General features: G+C 49.0%; 1 protein-coding gene across 3 annotated transcripts in view; it reads left to right on the forward strand.

Moving 5' to 3' along the window:
* The window catches only part of LOC138739647 (52 kDa repressor of the inhibitor of the protein kinase-like), a 117838-nt gene that overhangs the window by 79320 nt on the left and 18121 nt on the right, over positions 1–20397 (forward strand). For all 3 annotated transcript variants that reach the window (XR_011342356.1, XM_069892123.1, XM_069892122.1), the window contains exons 3-4: positions 13876–13989; positions 17749–17785. Coding sequence is in view for 2 of the 3 variants with exons in the window: in XM_069892123.1 (XP_069748224.1) it covers positions 13876–13989; positions 17749–17785 (151 nt within the window). In the remaining variant the exon portion in view is untranslated. The remainder of the gene's footprint in view (positions 1–13875; positions 13990–17748; positions 17786–20397) is intronic.

Consider the following 20397-nt stretch of genomic DNA (forward strand, 5'->3'; position numbering starts at 1 on the left):
TCTTTAAATGTTTTGTAGAATTCTATTGGGAGTCCATCCTCTCCTGGTGTCTTATTATTTGGTAAATTTTTTATTATCTCTTGTATTTCTACTGGTGAGCGGGGTTGATGGGCAGATGGAACCAGGTGAGCGGGGTTGATGGGCAGATGGAACCAGGTGAGTGGGGTTGATGGGCAGATGGAACCAGGTGAGTGGGGTTGATGGGCAGATGGAACCAGGTGAGCGGGGTTGATGGGCAGATGGGACCAGGTGAGCGGGGTTGATGGGCAGATGGGACCAGGTGAGCGGGGTTGATGGGCAGATGGAACCAGATGAGCGGGTTGATGGGCAGATGGAACCAGGTGAGCGGGGTTGATGGGCAAATGGAACAAGGTGAGCGGGTTGATGGGCAGATGGAACCAGGTGAGCAGGGTTGATGGGCAGATGGAACCAGGTGAGCGGGGTTGATGGGCAGATGGAACCAGGTGAGCGGGGTTGATGGGCAGATGGGACCAGGTGAGCGGGTTGATGGGCAGATGGAACCAGGTGAGCGGGGTTGATGAGCAGATGGGACCAGGTGAGCGGGGTTGATGGGCAGATGGGACCAGGTGAGCGGGGTTGATGGGCAGATGGAACCAGGTGAGCGGGGTTGATGGGCAGATGGAACCAGGTGAGCGGGGTTGATGGGCAGATGGAACCAGGTGAGCGGGGTTGATGGGCAGATGGAACCAGGTGAGCGGGGTTGATGGGCAGATGGAACCAGGTGAGCGGGTTGATGGGCAGATGGGCAGATGGAACCAGATGAAGCGGGTTGATGGGCAGATGGAACCAGATGAGCGGGTTGATGGGCAGATGGAACAAGGTGAGCGGGGTTGATGGGCAGATGGAACCAGGTGAGCGGGGTTGATGGGCAGATGGGACCAGGTGAGCGGGTTGATGGGCAGATGGAAGCAGGTGAGCGGGGTTGATGAGCAGATGGGACCAGGTGAGCGGGGTTGATGGGCAGATGGGACCAGGTGAGCGGGGTTGATGGGCAGATGGAACCAGGTGAGCGGGGTTGATGGGCAGATGGAACCAGGTGAGCGGGGTTGATGGGCAGATGGAACCAGGTGAGTGGGGTTGATGGGCAGATGGAACCAGGTGAGCGGGTTGATGGGCAGATGGAACCAGGTGAGTGGGGTTGATGGGCAGATGGAACCAGGTGAGTAGGGTTGATGGGCAGATGGAACCAGGTGAGCGGGGTTGATGGGCAGATGGAACCAGGTGAGCGGGGTTGATGGGAAGATGGAACCAGGTGAGCGGGGTTGATGGGCAGATGGGACCAGGTGAGCGGGGTTGATGGGCAGATGGAACCAGGTGAGCGGGGTTGATGGGCAGATGGAACCAGGTGAGTGGGGTTGATGCGCAGATGGAACCAGTTGAGCGGGTTGATGGGCAGATGGAACCAGATGAGCGGGTTGATGGGCAGATGGAACCAGATGCGCGGGTTGATGGGCAGATGGGACCAGGTGAGCGGGGTTGATGGGCAGATGGGACCAGGTGAGCGGGTTTGATGGGCAGATGGGACCAGGTGAGCGGGGTTGATGGGCAGATGGAACCAGGTGAGTGGGGTTGATGGACAGATGGAACCAGGTGAGCGGGGTTGATGGGCAGATGGAACCAGGTGAGTGGGGTTGATGGGCAGATGGAACCAGGTGAGCGGGTTGATGGGCAGATGGAACCAGGTGAGTGGGGTTGATGGGCAGATGGAACCAGGTGAGTGGGGTTGATGGGCAGATGGAACCAGGTGAGCGGGGTTGATGGGCAGATGGAACCAGGTGAGCGGGGTTGATGGGCAGATGGAACCAGGTGAGCGGGGTTGATGGGCAGATGGAACCAGGTGAGCGGGTTGATGGGCAGATGTAACCAGATGAGCGGATTGATGGGCAGATGGAACCAGGTGAGCGGGGTTGATGGGCAGATGGAACCAGGTGAGCGGGGTTGATGGGCAGATGGAACCAGGTGAGCGGGGTTGATGGGCAGATGGAACCAGGTGAGCGGGTTGATGGGCAGATGGGCAGATAGAACCAGATGAGCGGGTTGATGGGCAGATGGAACCAGATGAGCGGGTTGATGGGCAGATGGAACCAGATGAGCTGGTTGATGGGCAGATGGAACCAGGTGAGCGGGGTTGATGGGCAAATGGAACCAGGTGAGCGGGGTTGATGGGCAGATGGGACCAGGTGAGCGGGTTGATGGGCAGATGGAACCAGGTGAGCGGGGTTGATGAGCAGATGGGACCAGGTGAGCGGGGTTGATGGGCAGATGGGACCAGGTGAGCGGGGTTGATGGGCAGATGGAACCAGGTGAGCGGGGTTGATGGGCAGATGGAACCAGGTGAGTGGGGTTGATGGGCAGATGGAACCAGGTGAGCGGGTTGATGGGCAGATGGAACTAGGTGAGTGGGGTTGATGGGCAGATGGAACCAGGTGAGTAGGGTTGATGGGCAGATGGAACCAGATGAGCGGGGTTCATGGGCAGATGGAACCAGGTGTGCGGTGTTGATGGGCAGATGGAACCAGGTGAGCGGGGTTGATGGGCAGATGGGACCAGGTGAGCGGGGTTGATGGGCAGATGGAACCAGGTGAGCGGGTTGATGGGCAGATGGAACCAGATGAGCGGGTTGATGGGCAGATGGAACCAGGTGAGCGGGGTTGATGGGCAGATGGAACCAGGTGAGCGGGTTGATTGGCAGATGGAACCAGATGAGCGGGTTGATGGGCAGATGGAACCAGGTGAGCGGGGTTGATGGGCAGATGGGACCAGGTGAGCGGGGTTGATGGGCAGATGGGACCAGGTGAGCGGGGTTGATGGGCAGATGGGACCAGGTGAGCGGAGTTGATGGGCAGATGGAACCAGGTGAGCGGGGTTGATGGGCAGATGGAACCAGGTGAGCGGGGTTGATGGGCAGATGGAACCAGGTGAGCGGGTTGATGGGCAGATGGAACCAGGTGAGTGGGGTTGATGGGCAGATGGAACCAGGTGAGTGGGGTTGATGGGCAGATGGAAGCAGGTGAGTGGGGTTGATGGGCAGATGGAACCAGGTGAGCGGGTTGATGGGCAGATGGAACCAGGTGAGCGGGGTTGATGGGCAGATGGAACCAGGTGAGCGGGGTTGATGGGCAGATGGAACCAGGTGAGTGGGGTTGATGGGCAGATGGAACCAGGTGAGCGGGGTTGATGGGCAGATGGAACAAGGTGAGCGGGATGATGGGCAGATGGAACCAGGTGAGTGGGTTTGATGGGCAGATGGAACCAGGTGAGCGGGTTGATGGGCGGATGGAACCAGGTGAGCGGGGTTGATGGGCAGATGGAACCAGATGAGCGGGGTTGATGGGCAGATGGGACCAGGTGAGCGGGGTTGATGGGCAGATGGGACCAGGTGAGCGGGGTTGATGGGCAGATGGAATCAGGTGAGCGGGGTTGATGGGCAGATGGAACCAGGTGAGCGGGGTTGATGGGCAGATGGAACCAGGTGAGCGGGGTTGATGGGCAGATGGAACCAGGTGAGCGGGGTTGATGGGCAGATGGAACCAGGTGAGCGGGGTTGATGGGCAGATGGAACCAGGTGAGCAGGTTTGATGGGCAGATGGAACCAGGTGAGCGGGTTTGATGGGCAGATGGAACCAGATGAGCGGGTTGATGGGCAGATGGAACCAGGTGAGCGGGGTTGATGGGCAGATGGAACCAGGTGAGCGGGGTTGATGGGCAGATGGAACCAGGTGAGCGGGTTGATGGGCAGATGGAACCAGGTGAGCGGGGTTGATGGGCAGATGGAACCAGGTGAGCGCGGTTGATGGGCAGATGGAACCAGGTGAGCGGGGTTGATGGGCAGATGGGACCAGGTGAGCGGGGTTGATGGGCAGATGGGACCAGGTGAGCGGGGTTGATGGGCAGATGGGACCAGGTGAGCGGGGTTGATGGGCAGATGGAACCAGGTGAGCGGGGTTGATGGGCAGATGGAACCAGGTGAGCGGGGTTGATGGGCAGATGGAACCAGGTGAGTGGGGTTGATGGGCAGATGGAAACAGGTGAGCGGGGTTGATGGGCAGATGGAACCAGGTGAGCGGGGTTGATGGGCAGATGGAACCAGGTGAGCGGGGTTGATGGGCAGATGGAACCATCGCAGCGGGGTTGATGGGCAGATGGAACCAGGTGAGCGGGGTTGATGGGCAGATGGAACCAGATGAGCTGGGTTGATGGGCAGATGGGACCAGGTGAGCGGGGTTGATGGGCAGATGGAACCAGGTGAGCGGGGTTGATGGGCAGATGGAACCAGGTGAGCGGGGTTGATGGGCAGATGGGACCAGGTGAGCGGGGTTGATGGGCAGATGGGACCAGGTGAGCGGGGTTGATGGGCAGATGGAACCAGGTGAGCGGGTTGATGGGCAGATGGAACCAGGTGAGCGGGGTTGATGGGCAGATGGAACCAGGTGAGCGGGGTTGATGGGCAGATGGAACCAGGTGAGCGGGGTTGATGGGCAGATGGGACCAGATTAGCGGGGTTGATTGGCAGATGGAACCAGGTGAGCGGGGTTGATGGGCAGATGGAACCAGGTGAGCGGGGTTGATGGGCAGATGGAACCAGTTGAGCGGAGTTGATGGGCAGATGGAACGAGGTGAGCGGGGTTGATGGGCAGACGGAACCAGGTGAGCGGGGTTGATGGGCAGATGGAACCAGATGAGCGGGGTTAATGGGCAGATGGAACCAGATGAGCGGGGTTGATGGCCAGATGGGACCAGGTGAGCGGGGTTGATGGGCAGATGGAACCAGGTGAGCGGGGTTGATGGGCAGATGGAGCCAGGTGAGCGGGGTTGATGGGCAGATGGAACCAGGTGAGCGGGGTTGATGGGCAGATGTGACCAGGTGAGCGGAGTTGATGGGCAGATGGAACCAGGTGAGCGGGGTTGATGGGCAGATGGAACCAGGTGAGCGGGGTTGATGGGCAGATGGAACCAGGTGAGCGGGGTTGATGGGCAGATGGAACCAGGTGAGCGGGGTTGATGGGCAGATGGGACCAGATTAGCGGGGTTGATTGGCAGATGGAACCTGGTGAGCGGGGTTGATGGGCAGATGGAACAAGGTGAGCAGGGTTGATGGGCAGATGGAGCCAGGTGAGCAGGGTTGATGGGCAGATGGAACCAGGTGAGCGGGTTGATGGGCAGATGGGACCAGGTGAGCGGGGTTGATGGGCAGATGGAACCAGGTGAGCGGGTTGATGGGCAGATGGAACCAGGTGAGCGGGGTTGATGGGCAGATGGAACCAGGTGAGCGGGGTTGATGGGCAGATGGAACCAGGTGAGCGGGGTTGATGGGCAGATGGAACCATGTGAGCGGGGTTGATGGGCAGATGGAACCAGGTGAGCGGGTTGATGAGCAGATGGGACCAGGTGAGCGGGGTTGATGGGCAGATGGGACCAGGTGAGCGGGGTTGATGGGCAGATGGAACCAGGTGAGCGGGTTGATGGGCAGATGGAACCAGGTGAGCGGGGTTGATGGGCAGATGGAACCAGGTGAGTGGGGTTGATGGGCAGATGGAACCAGGTGAGCGGGGTTGATGGGCAGATGGAACCAGGTGACCTGGTTGATGGGCAGATGGAACCAGGTGAGCGGGGTTGATGGGCAGATGGAACCAGGTGAGCGGGGTTGATGGGCAGATGGAACCAGGTGAGCGGGGTTGATGGGCAGATGGAACCAGGTGAGCGGGGTTGATGGGCAGATGGAACCAGGTGAGCGGGGTTGATGGGCAGATGGAACCAGGTGAGCGGGGTTGATGGGCAGATGGAACCAGGTGAGCGGGGTTGATGGGCAGATGGAACCAGATGACCGGGGTTGATGGGCAGATGGAACCAGGTGAGCGGGGTTGATGGGCAGATGGAACCAGATGAGCTGGGTTGATGGGCAGATGGGACCAGGTGAGCGGGGTTGATGGGCAGATGGAACCAGGTGAGCGGGGTTGATGGGCAGATGGAACCAGGTGAGCGGGGTTGATGGGCAGATGGGACCAGGTGAGCGGGGTTGATGGGCAGATGGGACCAGGTGAGCGGGGTTGATGGGCAGATGGAACCAGGTGAGCGGGTTGATGGGCAGATGGAACCAGGTGAGCGGGGTTGATGGGCAGATGGAACGAGGTGAGCGGGGTTGATGGGCAGATGGAACCAGGTGAGCGGGGTTGATGGGCAGATGGGACCAGATTAGCGGGGTTGATTGGCAGATGGAACCAGGTGAGCGGGGTTGATGGGCAGATGGAACCAGGTGAGCGGGGTTGATGGGCAGATGGAACCAGTTGAGCGGAGTTGATGGGCAGATGGAACGAGGTGAGCGGGGTTGATGGGCAGACGGAACCAGGTGAGCGGGGTTGATGGGCAGATGGAACCAGATGAGCGGGGTTAATGGGCAGATGGAACCAGATGAGCGGGGTTGATGGCCAGATGGGACCAGGTGAGCGGGGTTGATGGGCAGATGGAACCAGGTGAGCGGGGTTGATGGGCAGATGGAGCCAGGTGAGCGGGGTTGATGGGCAGATGGAACCAGGTGAGCGGGGTTGATGGGCAGATGGGACCAGGTGAGCGGAGTTGATGGGCAGATGGAACCAGGTGAGCGGGGTTGATGGGCAGATGGAACCAGGTGAGCGGGGTTGATGGGCAGATGGAACCAGGTGAGCGGGGTTGATGGGCAGATGGAACCAGGTGAGCGGGGTTGATGGGCAGATGGGACCAGATTAGCGGGGTTGATTGGCAGATGGAACCTGGTGAGCGGGGTTGATGGGCAGATGGAACCAGGTGAGCAGGGTTGATGGGCAGATGGAGCCAGGTGAGCAGGGTTGATGGGCAGATGGAACCAGGTGAGCGGGTTGATGGGCAGATGGGACCAGGTGAGCGGGGTTGATGGGCAGATGGAACCAGGTGAGCGGGTTGATGGGCAGATGGAACCAGGTGAGCGGGGTTGATGGGCAGATGGAACCAGGTGAGCGGGGTTGATGGGCAGATGGAACCAGGTGAGCGGGGTTGATGGGCAGATGGAACCAGGTGAGCGGGGTTGATGGGCAGATGGAACCAGGTGAGCAGGTTGATGAGCAGATGGGACCAGGTGAGCGGGGTTGATGGGCAGATGGGACCAGGTGAGCGGGGTTGATGGGCAGATGGAACCAGGTGAGCGGGTTGATGGGCAGATGGAACCAGGTGAGCGGGGTTGATGGGCAGATGGAACCAGGTGAGTGGGGTTGATGGGCAGATGGAACCAGGTGAGCGGGGTTGATGGGCAGATGGAACCAGGTGACCTGGTTGATGGGCAGATGGAACCAGGTGAGCGGGGTTGATGGGCAGATGGAACCAGGTGAGCGGGGTTGATGGGCAGATGGAACCAGGTGAGCGGGGTTGATGGGCAGATGGAACCAGGTGAGCGGGGTTGATGGGCAGATGGAACCAGGTGAGCGGGGTTGATGGGCAGATGGAACCAGGTGAGCGGGGTTGATGGGCAGATGGAACCAGGTGAGCGGGGTTGATGGGCAGATGGAACCAGGTGAGCGGGGTTGATGGGCAGATGGAACCAGATGACCGGGGTTGATGGGCAGATGGAACCAGGTGAGCGGGGTTGATGGGTAGATGGAACCAGGTGAGCGGGGTTGATGGGCAGATGGAACTGTAGGGGGAGAGGATAGAATTGGTGAACTAATGTTCGGTCACCAGTTGAATGTGTGTCAGAAAACACCTAGAGTGGGGTTTTCTGAAAGTGGAAAGGACAGTACTTGTACCACTGGGTTGTAAGCTACTCAATAGACAATAGACAATAGGAGCTGGAGTAGGCCATTTGGCCCGTCGGGCCAGCACCTCCATTTTAGATCATGGCTGATCATTACCATCAGTATCCCTTTCCAGCCTTATCCCCATAACCGTTAACTCCGTTACCCACAAGAGTCTTATCTAACTCTCTTTTGAACATAGTCAGCGAATCCGCCTCTACCACCCTCTGTGGCAGAGCATTCCACAGATTCACACTTCTCTGGGTAAAAAAAAATGCTTTCTCATCTCTGTCCTAAAGGGCCTACCCTGTATTCTTAAACTATGCCCTCTAGTCCTCGTCTCCCCCATCATTGGGAACAAGTAATCAGACTTCACCTTGTCTATCCCCCTGATGATTTTGTATACCTCAATCATGTCCCCCCTCATCCTTCTAAACTCCAATGGATACAAGTCCAGTTTTTCTAGCCTTGCTGCATATGACAACCCTGCCATCCCTGGAACTAACCTTGTAAATCTGCGCTGCACACCCTCTATAGCTAATATGTCCTTCCTCAAGTTTGGAGACCAGAACTGGACGCAATACTCCAGGTGGGGTCTCACCAGGGCCCTGTATAACTGCAGAAGGGTGTCTCTGTTCCTATATTCCAATCCCCTCTTTATGAAAGCCAACATTCCATTTGCCTTCTTCACAGCTTTCTGAACCTTCAGTGACCGGTGAACAAGTACACCCAGATCCATTTGCACTTCCCCACTCCCTAGCTTGTCTCCATTTAAATAATACTCAGCTTTCCTGTTACTTCCCCCAAAATGAATTACCTCACATTTGTTCACATTTGTTCACATTGAAATTCATCTTCCATTTAGTCGCCCACTCCTCCAGCCTGTCCAAGTCCATCTGCATTTTCCTTACATCCTCCTCACACCCCACACCGCCACCCAGTTTAATGTCATCTGCAAATTTGCTCATATTATTTATAATCCCCTCATCCAAATCATTAACATAAATTACAAACAACTGAGGACCCAACACCGATCCCTGAGGCACTCCACTCGTCACATCCTGCCATTCTGAAAAAGACCCATTTACTCCAACCCTTTGTTTCCTATCTCTTAACCAATTTCCTATCCATGTCAGCACCTTACCTCCAATACCATGCTCCCTGATCTTGCCCACTAGAGTCCCGTGCGGTACCTTATGAAAGGCCTTCTGGAAGTCCAAATACACCACATCCACTGGCTCTCCCGAGTCCACCCTCTTTGTCACATCCTCAAAAAATTCCAGAAGGTTAGTCAAGCATGACTTACCCTTAAGGAATCCATGCTGACTAGCCCTTATACTATTATTACTGACTAAGTGTTCTGCTATTTCTCCTTTTATGATGGACTCCAATATCTTCCCCACCACTGATGTCAGGCTAACCGGTCTATAATTTCCCGTTTTCTCCCTCCCTCCTTTCTTAAAAAGCAGCACCACATCAGCCACTCTCCAATCCTCAGGGACCTCCCCGGAATCTATGGAACTTTGGAAAATGTCGACCAGTGCCTCCACAATTTCCATAGCCACCTCTTTAAGCACCCTAGGATGCAGCCCATCAGGCCCTGGGGATTTATCAGCCCTCAGTCCCAACAATTTACTCATAACCTCCTGCTTCTGGATCCGGATATCCATTAGATCCCCTACCTCCCCAGTAAAGTTCCCCAAGTCTCTTGGTACCACATGACCACTACCCCCTAACTGACTATAACCTATATCCTCCTTGGTGAAGACAGTTGCAAAGTATTTGTTAAATTCCTCTGCCATCTCCTTGTTTCCGGTAATAATTTCACCCTTGTCCATTTTCAAAGGGCCAATTTTAGACCGAACCAATTTCTTCTTCTTCACATACTTAAAAAAGCTTTTGCTATCCTCCGCAATATTATCTGCTAATTTCCTCTCATACTTCATTTTCCCGTCTCTTATGGCTTTCTTAGTTACCCTCTGATGTTCTTTGAAGGTTTCCCAATCCTCTAATTTCCCACTCCACTTCGCTATCTTATAAATACTCCCTTTGGACTTGATAATGCACTTGATTTCCTTAGTTAGCCAAGGCTGCCATTTGCATCTCCTAGAGCCTTTCCTCCACTTTGGAATAAATTTGTCCTGAATCCTGTGAAAAATGTCCATAAAAACCTGCCATTTTTCCCCAGTTGTCCTCCCAGCTAGTGTATCTTCCCATTTTATTTTGGATAGCTCCTCCCTCATAGCTGCAAAATTCCCTTTATTTAACTGAAGTACAGATGCTTCCGACTTCCTTTCCATTTCCCTTTCTAATTGCAGCTTAAAAGTAACCATACCATGGTCACTATTCCCTAATGGCTCCCCTACATCAAGGTCACTTATTAAGTCTGCGTCGCTGCACAGGACCCAGTCCAGAATCGACTTCCCCCTGGTAGGTTCCTCCACTAGCTGTTCCAAGAAAGTATCTCGTATCTCAGGAAGAATAAAATAAACTATTCTTCCAATTTGCTTCTCAGCAGAAGTGACAAAGCCCAAGGTCAGACAGGTAAGTGTGGGAATGGGAATGGGAAAAGTTGAAATGACCTGTGGCAGGAAGAGTCACGTGATGGAGTAGTGGCCAATCAGGAAACCCAGCCCTCTCCAGGAAAAAAGTTAGGAAAAAGCAAAGCATAACAAAATTAAAATATAATAAATAGAAGATAAAGAATCAGAGAAGAGAAAGAAGATGGCTTCCAAGAAGGAGAAAGTAAGAACAACTGGGGGGAAAAAAAAGTAGAAAAGTCGCCGGAGAAGAAAGAAGAAGGCCTTACCTGCACGAAGGAACAGGGCACTGTGGTGGCAAGGTGCGCCCGACCCTCGAGGTGAGTGCCTGCCCTGCGGAGTCGCGACTCACCAGCCAGTGGACTGCAAAAATGGCTCTCTGAGCCAAACAAAAGTGTGTATCTCTTCCCCCAACGGGAGCAGCTGAAAGATGCTGTGTGCAGGGTGGAAGGGATCCTCAATGATTTTGAGTGCCCTCTTCAGACAATGATCCTGGTAGATCATGCTGATGTGGGTGGGGGGTTGGGGTGGGTGAGGGAGGGAGAATCCAGTGATCCTCTCTGCCACTCTTATGGTCCTGTGGATTGACCTTGGACCCATTTCTCTGCAGCCTCCATACCACACTGTGATGCAGCCGGCTAGGACACTCTCGAAGGAGCACCTATAGAAGGATGACATAATGGTGGCTGGTACCCTTGCCCACTTCAGTCTTCTAAGGAAGTGCAGTCACTTGCACCTTCCTGATAAGTGAGGAGATGTTGTGTTCACAATAGGTCACTAATTAAGTGAACACCAAGGAACTTGATGTTCTCCACTCTCTTTACTACAGAGTTGTTGATGTTTAGTGGAGGGTGCTCATTCCTGGCCATCCTGAATTCCATGATCTTCTCCTTTGTTTTGTCTATGTTGATGTTTAGTGGAGGGTGCTCATTCCTGGCCATCCTGAATTCCATGATCTTCTCCTTTGTTTTGTCTATGTTGAGACGTGGGTTGTTACTCTTGCACCATTTCACAAGATTTTCCATCTCTTCTCTGTAGTGCAACTCATCATTGTTGCTGATGGGGCCAACTACTGTTATCTGCAAACTAGATTGAGTTTGTTGGAGCTGGATCTGGCAATGCAGTCTTGGGTCGGTATTATGAACAAGAGCAGCTGAGCACTCAACCCTGAGGTATGCCAGTGCTCAGTGTTACAGAGAGGGGTATTGAGTCCCAGCGAGGACAGCTTCTCCACCAGCCTCTTTCCGTGATCATATTAAATGCCAAGCTGAAGTCAGTGTACAGCCTGGCACATGAGGCGTCGTTCTCCAGGTGGACCAGAACAGAGTGAAGCGACAAGGATATAGCATTGGCTGTGTAAGTTTCTTCATCAGATTCTTGAAGCATTTCATAATGGTGGAGGTCAGTGCCACAGGGCGGTAGTCATTGAGGCCTGTTATTGTTGCCCTCTTGGGTACCAGGATGAAGGTGGCTGTCTTGAACCCTGCAGGAACAATGAACTGCTGCAGTGAAGTGTTGAAGATGTCTGTGAAGATATGTCAATTAGTCTGCACGATCTTCAGTACCTAACTAGGTATGTTGTCTGGTCCTGTTGCCTTGTGTGGGTTTACCTTGGATAGGATTTTCCTCACCTCAGCCACGGTTATGCATGCTGAGCATGCAGTCAGTGCAGGTGCTATGCAAATGTTGTCTTTGGCCTGACATGTTTGGAAGATATTTAAAGATGTTGAGAATTTTCTTGGCAACAACAGAGCACCAAACTACATACAGCTGTTTGACAACACGCTTCAAGCATGCAAAACTATGAAGTGCAACGTGTCGTTGAAAATTCATTTTCTGCATTCACACTTCGGCTTCTTAGTGGAGCTAGTGATGAACATGGTGAAAGGTTTCGCCAAGACCTCGTGACCATGGAAAAGCACTATCAAGGCAACTGGAATCCATTAATGCTGGCCGACTACTGTTGGAGACTGATATTCGGGGAATCAGTTGCTGAGTAAAGTGAAAATGAAATTTTGATTCTGACATTGGTTAGGAATCCACCCTGTTGATAAATTGTGTTGATCAATTAAATATTTCCCAGAGATAGACAGCTTCTGATTTGGCCAGTTTGTAGTTTTAGCTTTGTCTCGCTGGGATTCTTGGGCATTGTGGTGCCTGAGTTATGGAGAGAATTGTGAAAAGGGTGGATGTTTTCCCCATATAACCGTGGGGTTGCTGATCAGACCCCATGCTTCTGTAACCATCAGGGATCAAATTAGCTTTTAGAATACTCCATGCACTTATTAACCAAGACCCTCAATTGTCCTATGAATAATGACCCTACCAAGTATCCACTCCATGAACCAAACTCTACTGCAGCCAACTCTGGAAGACACATGGCTCCCTTGCGGATCACCACACTTCAGAGGGCCCATAGACTAAAACCATAGTGTTTTTTGTCTAGTTAGTACTAGAGAACTACGGAAGAAAGCAACTAAACTTGACCATTACACAGAAAATGGTGCCCATAAACTTTGAGCAGAGTGCTCCGGGGTGGGGGGGGGGGGGGGGTGCTGCATATTTTTTTTTTTAAAAAGATTGAGAATTGCTGCTCCACTGAACTAGTGAAATTGGAATTCGCTTGTTTCATAAAGAAACTCAGTCAGTCCTCCTACCTCCTCCCCTGTCTGTGCAGCCTGCTGCTGTCAAGATTCAGCCCATTTTTTCTGTGGATTAATTTTGAGTTTACATGGGTGGAACATGGAGTAGCTAGTCAAGCTGTCGCCTCACAGCTTCCATGACTCAGGTTTGATCTTGATCTCTGATGTAGTCAATGTGGAGTTTGCATGTTCTCCCTATAACTGTCAGTTTCTTCTGTGTGTTTTGGTTTCTTCCCAGGTTGCAGAGATTTACCAGTTGGTAGGTTTTTTGGCTGCTCTAAATTTTAGATAGCTAGTAGAATCTGGAGAAATAAATGGAATGTGGAAAAAAATAGGTTAAGTGGGAGAATAGGATTGATATGGGTGTTGGCATATATTCATGGACTGAAGAGGCCTCCTTCCATATTGCAAGGAAATGCACGGAAAGGCACATCTTCTGGTTCTATTGCCATGGTTAAAATAACACATTCTTTCCTGGACTACTTTGTCCATTTCCTGAAGTAAAAATTCTAATTGACGTGAAGCTTCAATTTTCTGTAGTAAATAAATTATGTAATTGCTGTCTTTTATACTTCTGCTTCGGTATCTGTTCAAATGTTGCTTAGTTGCTATTGCACCATTCAGAACTTTGTATATTTCCATGTGTGAAAAGATACCATTAACATAAGGTAGTAAATTCAGTGTACTGTTTTGACTAAATATCATTTTCAGTTTTATTTCTGCTGAACATTATAATTACGAAGTATATTATAATTGTGATGTCTGGATTTATTGAATAGCTTGCAGTTCTCATTAGGCTGCAAAACAAAAAATATCACTAAAGATTTTGGAGTTTGTGAATGGAGAGCATAAGAATGACAGAACAAAATGAAAGCAATTTGACATCAAATGAACCATTTAACCTGATTTAAAATCAAACAATTTTCTCTCCAGAGTCCTTATAGAACAGTTCTCAAGGATAATGCTGTGCCAACCTTGTTCGACCTGACAAGTCATCTCAATAAATCTGAAGGCAAACAAAGAAAGCACAAGATGATAAAGGAGCTGGTAAGTTGATCTCCATGTGGTTCACAATGGTGATCAACATTTGTTCAAAGTTCAGGTTTATAATTATAGTACATGCATGACATCACATACTACCCTGAGATTCTTTTTCCTGCAGGTCAGGCAGAATTTCTACTGATCGGTAGAGCAAAAAACTACTCAAGAAAAGATGCATATCCAAAAGAAAGAAATGTAAACAAGAAGGAAGAGCAATCAAACTCTGCAATTCAGAAAATAAATATTTAATAATATATTTTTAAAATATTTTTATTAATATTTAAAGAATAAACAATTGAACAATGCAATTATACAATGTGCAACACAATTAAAATAAAAGGAAAAAATGTTTTTTTCCAAATATGAACAGAGTTCAAAAATCCAATGCACATTGGTAATAGCATATCAAAGCATAATATCAAAAACCCAACCCCAAAGGAGAAGGGAGAGAAACAATTCAATTATAAATTCTTTTCAAGTTGTAAACCTTTTTTATCATAAGAAATTTTATAATTCTCTTGCGTTCTCCTTCTGTAATAATTTTATCAATGTTTATTTACCTTATTCGCAATTGAACAAAACAGTTATCTATTATCAAAATCAAAAGAAAGAAAAAGAAGAAAGTTCAAACCAAAAAAAAAGGGGGTAAACCCTTCTAAATCAAAAACCCCAACCAAGGTTTTTTTTAAAAAAAAAGATACCTGTGAATCAAGTGACACCAACCAGACAGCACAGCACTAAAGCATCTAAACACCCTAATTCTTGGGGTTATGACAATAGTCAATAAATGGACCCCACATCTTTTGGAAGCTAATATTTTAACCTTTAATAGTGTATTTTTTTTCTAGACTTAGATAAAACATGATTGTGCATGTGTAGGTGGAATGGATGTTGCAAAGTCTCATTGGTGCTCTTCAAAGCGAAATGCAGAAGACAGAGACTCGATCAGCGGTATCTGAAAATTCAGAAATGAATCCTGATGATGGTATTTCCAAAGTAATAAGTGCAGGAAGATCTTCAAAGGCATCTAGAGCAAGTACAGATTGGTGTGCTTCAAGCCAAATTGCACATCTGGCTATCAGTGAAGTAAAAGAGAAAATTCTGTTTTGATTCAGTAAAACATCATCTTGAAATGATCCCTATAAAGCAATTAAAGGGCAAGGTTCTAAATTTGACATTGAGAATCACAGATTAAAATTTGAAAGATGTCTTTCTAAAAATTTTCTAAACTAGGGCAAATGCAGAACTTGTGAATCAATGAAGCATCAAAAATTTTGCATTTGTCACATGGCGGATTTATATTTGAATAAAAACAAGATCATTTAACCTTGGACGTGTACTCTATGGACCACTTTAAATTGCAGCAATGTCGTGTACAGGAGGTAGTATTAATCAGATTACAAATAGAATCCCAAACCTAATATGAGAATTATAAAAATCAAAATCCCAATGATTCTTGATCTTAACTAGTGAGGCTATCCTTAAATGCAGCATGTTGTTATAAATAATTGATATTAAACCTTTATGAGAAAGGTAATGCTACACAGTAATTCAACAGTACAAAATGATGTGGTACTTCCTGGATCAAGAAATGTGTAGGTCTTCCCTTTTTAGCTTTAACCTGCACTGGAACTATTGAGAGGGCTCTGTCACCGGCCGCATTAAGACTATTTGTTTAACAGAATTTGAAACTAAATTTAGAAACTGCTTGTCCTCCTTTGAAGGTTCTTGAATATCTGTGAGACATTCAGGAAAATCAATTTTAGATTGTTGTTCCCACAGATCATTAAGTTTCACAGCTGAAATTCTGTTGACATTCACGTTCATCGTTTCCTGATCATTATTCATTTTTCCTCCTAATAGTCGTCCATCCAAGCAATGTTCTCACAGCATAAGGTCATTTTGACTCCTTATTACTTCTAGAGGTTCAAGAGCTTTTGGTACATCTAATCCAATTAACATCTCAATCTTGGCATCAATTTTAGGTAAGCAAACATCTTTTAGATGAGCCCACTGTTTGAAATCATCCTGATATGGAATATTCTCCTTATTCACGGGCATAGTCTTCTGAATATATACATTTGAAAGATCACAAAATTCATTGCTATTCAATCCAGCAATCTCTAAACCTGAAACTATATGTTTCAATATTTCTTTTATCATTCATTGACTTCAGTAAGATCTGTGATCTTTTCAATGAAGAATAAGTTTATTCATTAATTCAACAGTACAAAATGATGTGGTACTTCCTGGATCAAGAAATGTGTAGGTCTTCCCTTTTTAGCTTTTTATGAAGCTTCCCTTTTCAGCTTTAACCTGCACTGGAACTATTGAGAGGGCTCTGTCACCGGCCGCATTAAGACTATTTGTCTAAACCGAAGCTGAAGCATCTTTTCTGATTATCTCTTTAGTCTTGGATTCAGATTGTTTGACATCCTTCTCAACTTTACTTGCGTATGCAGTAACTTTAGTTTCTGATTCTTCATTTCAGCTTCTTGCCTCAGTTGCTGATTCCTGATTTTAAACCTCCCTATCCTCTAAAGCATATCTTTTCTCCAACCATTGTTGTGCACAGACAGTAGCCAAGTCTGCTTGCGCCATAGCATTTATAGATGACGTGCTTGAAGCACACTAATCTGTACTTGCTCTAGATGCCTTTGAAGATCTTCCTGCACTTATTACTTTGGAAATACCATCATCAGGATTCATTTCTGAATTTTCAGATACCGCTGATCGAGTCTCTGTCTTCTGCATTTCGCTTTGAAGAGCACCAATGAGACTTTGTAACATCCATTCATCTGTTCTAGTTCCACTAACTTTCAAGACAGTTAATGAGGCCTGCACTGCCTTGACAGTCTTCTTGCTTCCTAGTTGAAGCCGCTTCTTCTTTGGCTACTGGCTCCAACTTTCTGCCATGCGTTGTCGGTCTACCTTGCTGGCTCAACTCATGATCAAACAGTTCTTTGAGAGGATCTGTTTGCTCAAGATCTTTAGCCCAATGAGACCTCTTCTCAACCTGGCTTCTGCCCTGACTTCTGGTTCCTGCTGGAATTGTAAACACATTTTGTGTCTTACTTGAACCCTTTAAGAGATTTGCTGCTGGCTGAAGAATTATGTCTGTGGTTCTGCCCACAAGCTTTATTATCTTTGTTTATGTTTACAAGAACTCTTTGGGCTTCCTGCCAATTCTGCTACCAGAGTTGTGGCTTATCTTTTCAAGGGCGCAAGCTGTCTGACCACTCTTTGGCTCAATTTCAAACTGTACAATTCACAGAAAAGTTCATGCACTTCTGGAATTTTCTATTATTACAGCAAGGATGTCTCTTGGCTCTAAATTAAGTTGTTAATTCTTTTAGTCAAATCTTACGAGCCTTTCTTCCAAACAAAGTTTACAATTACATTTTTCTTTAAATCAAGAATATTTGCCTCAGAAATTCGTGGAAAGTCAGAGATCTTTGATTGAACAAAATGTCTAACTTTTTTTTAATGAATGGTAAGTTAAATTTTACTGCCAGTTGTTCAGAGGAAGCAAAATTGTTTTGAATAAAAAGGTTTTTAAACCATTTAATACCTAATCTACGCCAATCCTTAAAAACAGTATCTAGTAAAGAAGGTTGAAAAAGATGGTTAGATGTAATAAGGCTGGCAAGAGAAAAACTCTGAAATCCAAAAAAAAAACTGTCTAAATTGTGCCCAAATTTCAATAATAAATATCAAGTGAACATTTAAACTTGTTAAGATGACATTTTTTTCTCCCTTGTCTAGACTGAGGAAGATCTTCTGAGGGTGAAGGCACCTAGAAGTAAGTACCCATCGCATGATTATGGAGTAATGTGGGTGGACTATATATTTTTTAATAATTAGTTCTGTGGTGGACTCATTTACAAGGCTTTTAAGATTGAGGTAATTTGTTGGGATATTTTATGATTTTCTGCAATGTAGATATTTATATTTCGGAACTTTAGGCCCGATGATCTGTGCTTGAGCCAGAAGAATATGCATTTACTTTGTGGCATTTTTTAGTTGAGTGATAGGGTAACTTGGCTTGGGAACTTTATGTGCATGTGATGGGAATGATATGATTTAAAGAGACTTTGTAGCATTTGCGCTACGTGAGCATGAAGAAGAATGACACGCACAACAAAGCCTTGAAGTCGAGACTGATTTATTGCACTTGCCATCATGTTTATATGGGCCCCGGGCACTGGCGTCAGGGATTGGCCACAGTTCCCTGTCCTCCCGCCGTGCTGAAAGTCACATAGGATGACAGTCGGTGTCACCCCCAGGTCTCCGCATTTGTTGGCAATTTTATGGGCTGGTCCACATCTCTGTGCGCAGGCCACTACATGACCCACCTCCTCCGCCAGAACTGGTGATTGGGCCATTGTCCACTGACTTGAGCGATCTGCCCTTGCATCGTGGGGGAGGAATGGGAGAACAGCTGGTCACAGTCCAGATATGTTGGCTTTAGGCAGTCGATGGTATAAGTCTCCACCTTACTGCCATTGTTAAGGAAGAAAGTGGAACCATTGTCCCTTAATACCCTATAGGGCCCCTTGTAGCGATGCCAGTGTGGGCCCCTTTTGCACAAACACATATTGACAAGTCTTTAAGTCCCTGGGGATGTTATGTTTTGGGATGGCCATGTGGTGGGGGTTGCTGTGGGAGCAGGGAGCTCAATTTTCTCCACAAGTTCTCAAGGGTGGTCAAGGGATCTTCCGGGCATTTGTCGGGCCAGGAACTCCCCCAGAATGATTAAGGGTACGCCACAGAGCATCTCCATTTCTGAGGTGTTGAAGTCTTCCTTCGGTGCAGTACAAATCCCCAGCAGGACCCAAGGCAGTTCATCCACCCAATTTGGACCCTTGAGTTGGGCCATCAAGGCTGCCTTCAGGTGCTTGGGGAACTGTTCCATCAACCCGTTGGCCTGAGGGTGATATGCCATGGTGTGCTGGAGCTGTATCCCCAGGACGTTAGCCAGTGCTGCCTTGAGCACAGAGGTAAATTGTGCCCCCCTATCTGAGGTTAGGTGCTCTGGGACCCTGAATCTGGACACCCATGTGTCGATGAATCTCCTGGCGCAGGTTTCTGTGATGGTGTCAGCCAGCAGGATTGTCTCAGGCCACTTCAGTGGGTGGTCAACCTTGGTCAACAGGTATCTTGCCCCATGGGAAACTGGTAGCAGCCCAACTATGTTAATATGTACATGGCTGAACCTGTGCCATGCTGGTTCAAAGGTCTGTGTAGGCGCACTTATGTGAGTCTGCACTTTTGAGGACTGGCAGTTCATACAGATTTTGGCCAACTGGCTGACCTGCTTACGGAGTCTGTGCCTGACAAATCTGCTGGCCACCATCTTGACTGTGGTCCCGATTGCAGGATGCATCAGGTGGAGGATGGCGTTGAAAACCTGGCACTCCCATGCGGCAGTGTCAGGTTGCCTGGGCCGATAGGGACGTCTTCCACCCTGAGAGTGGAGACTCCTGTCCTACACACGGGGATGTCAGGGTGCTGCGACTGCACTTTGGCGAGGGCCACCCTGTCGACTCCCTGGGACAGGGTGTGTACCAACTCGATCACGGAATGCGATAGGTCGTTGGCTACCGCATTGCTTTTCCATGCAATGTGCTGTATGTCCATGGTAAATTCAAACACAAGGACAAGTGTCTCTGTTGTCGAGCTGACCATGGATCCGATACTTATGGAAGGCAAAAGTCAGCAGGTTATGATTGGTGGAGACCTTGAATTGCAAATCTTCCAAAAAGTACCAATGGATCTTGGTTGAAAGCGCTGTATTTGGGCTCTGGGAAGGGGTGGAAGTTCCTGCTGAAAAAGGCCAATGCCCTTCAGTGAGCTGTTCCAGTACATCTTCTACTGCTGTGCTGAAGATCCATGTAAAGCGGAGGAAGTCACGTGATGGAGTCGTGGCCAGTCGGATTGAACCAGCCCTCTCCAGAAAAAAAGTTTGGAAAAGACAGAGCTCAACGAATACAAAACTCAAGGAATAGAAGATTAAATTACAGAGAAGAATAAGAAGATGGCACCAAAGAAAGAGAAAGTAACAATAGCTGGCTGGAAAAAAAGAAGAAAAATCACCGGTGAAGTAAGAAGAAGGCCTTATCCGCACGAAGGCGCAGGGAGCTGCAGGGGTGAAGAGCAGCTGATCTCCGAGGTTGGTGAGTACCCTGCGAAGTCGCGACCTCCCGACTGGTGGACTCCAAAAATGGCTCTCGGAGCCAAACAAAAGTACGCAGCGTGCAATCAAAGGAAAAAGTGAACATCGGCAGGAGGGGGGCTCAGCCGAGGAGCGGGCAGTTACAACTCGACCATCTGAGGGATGCCCGACATCGGGGCGCTCAGCTGGAGGATAAAAATAAGGGCGAGGAAAGGAGTGAGGAGCTAGACGAGGGAGAA

This window comes from Narcine bancroftii, chromosome 7, assembly GCF_036971445.1.
Source record: "Narcine bancroftii isolate sNarBan1 chromosome 7, sNarBan1.hap1, whole genome shotgun sequence".
NCBI lineage: Eukaryota > Metazoa > Chordata > Chondrichthyes > Torpediniformes > Narcinidae > Narcine > Narcine bancroftii.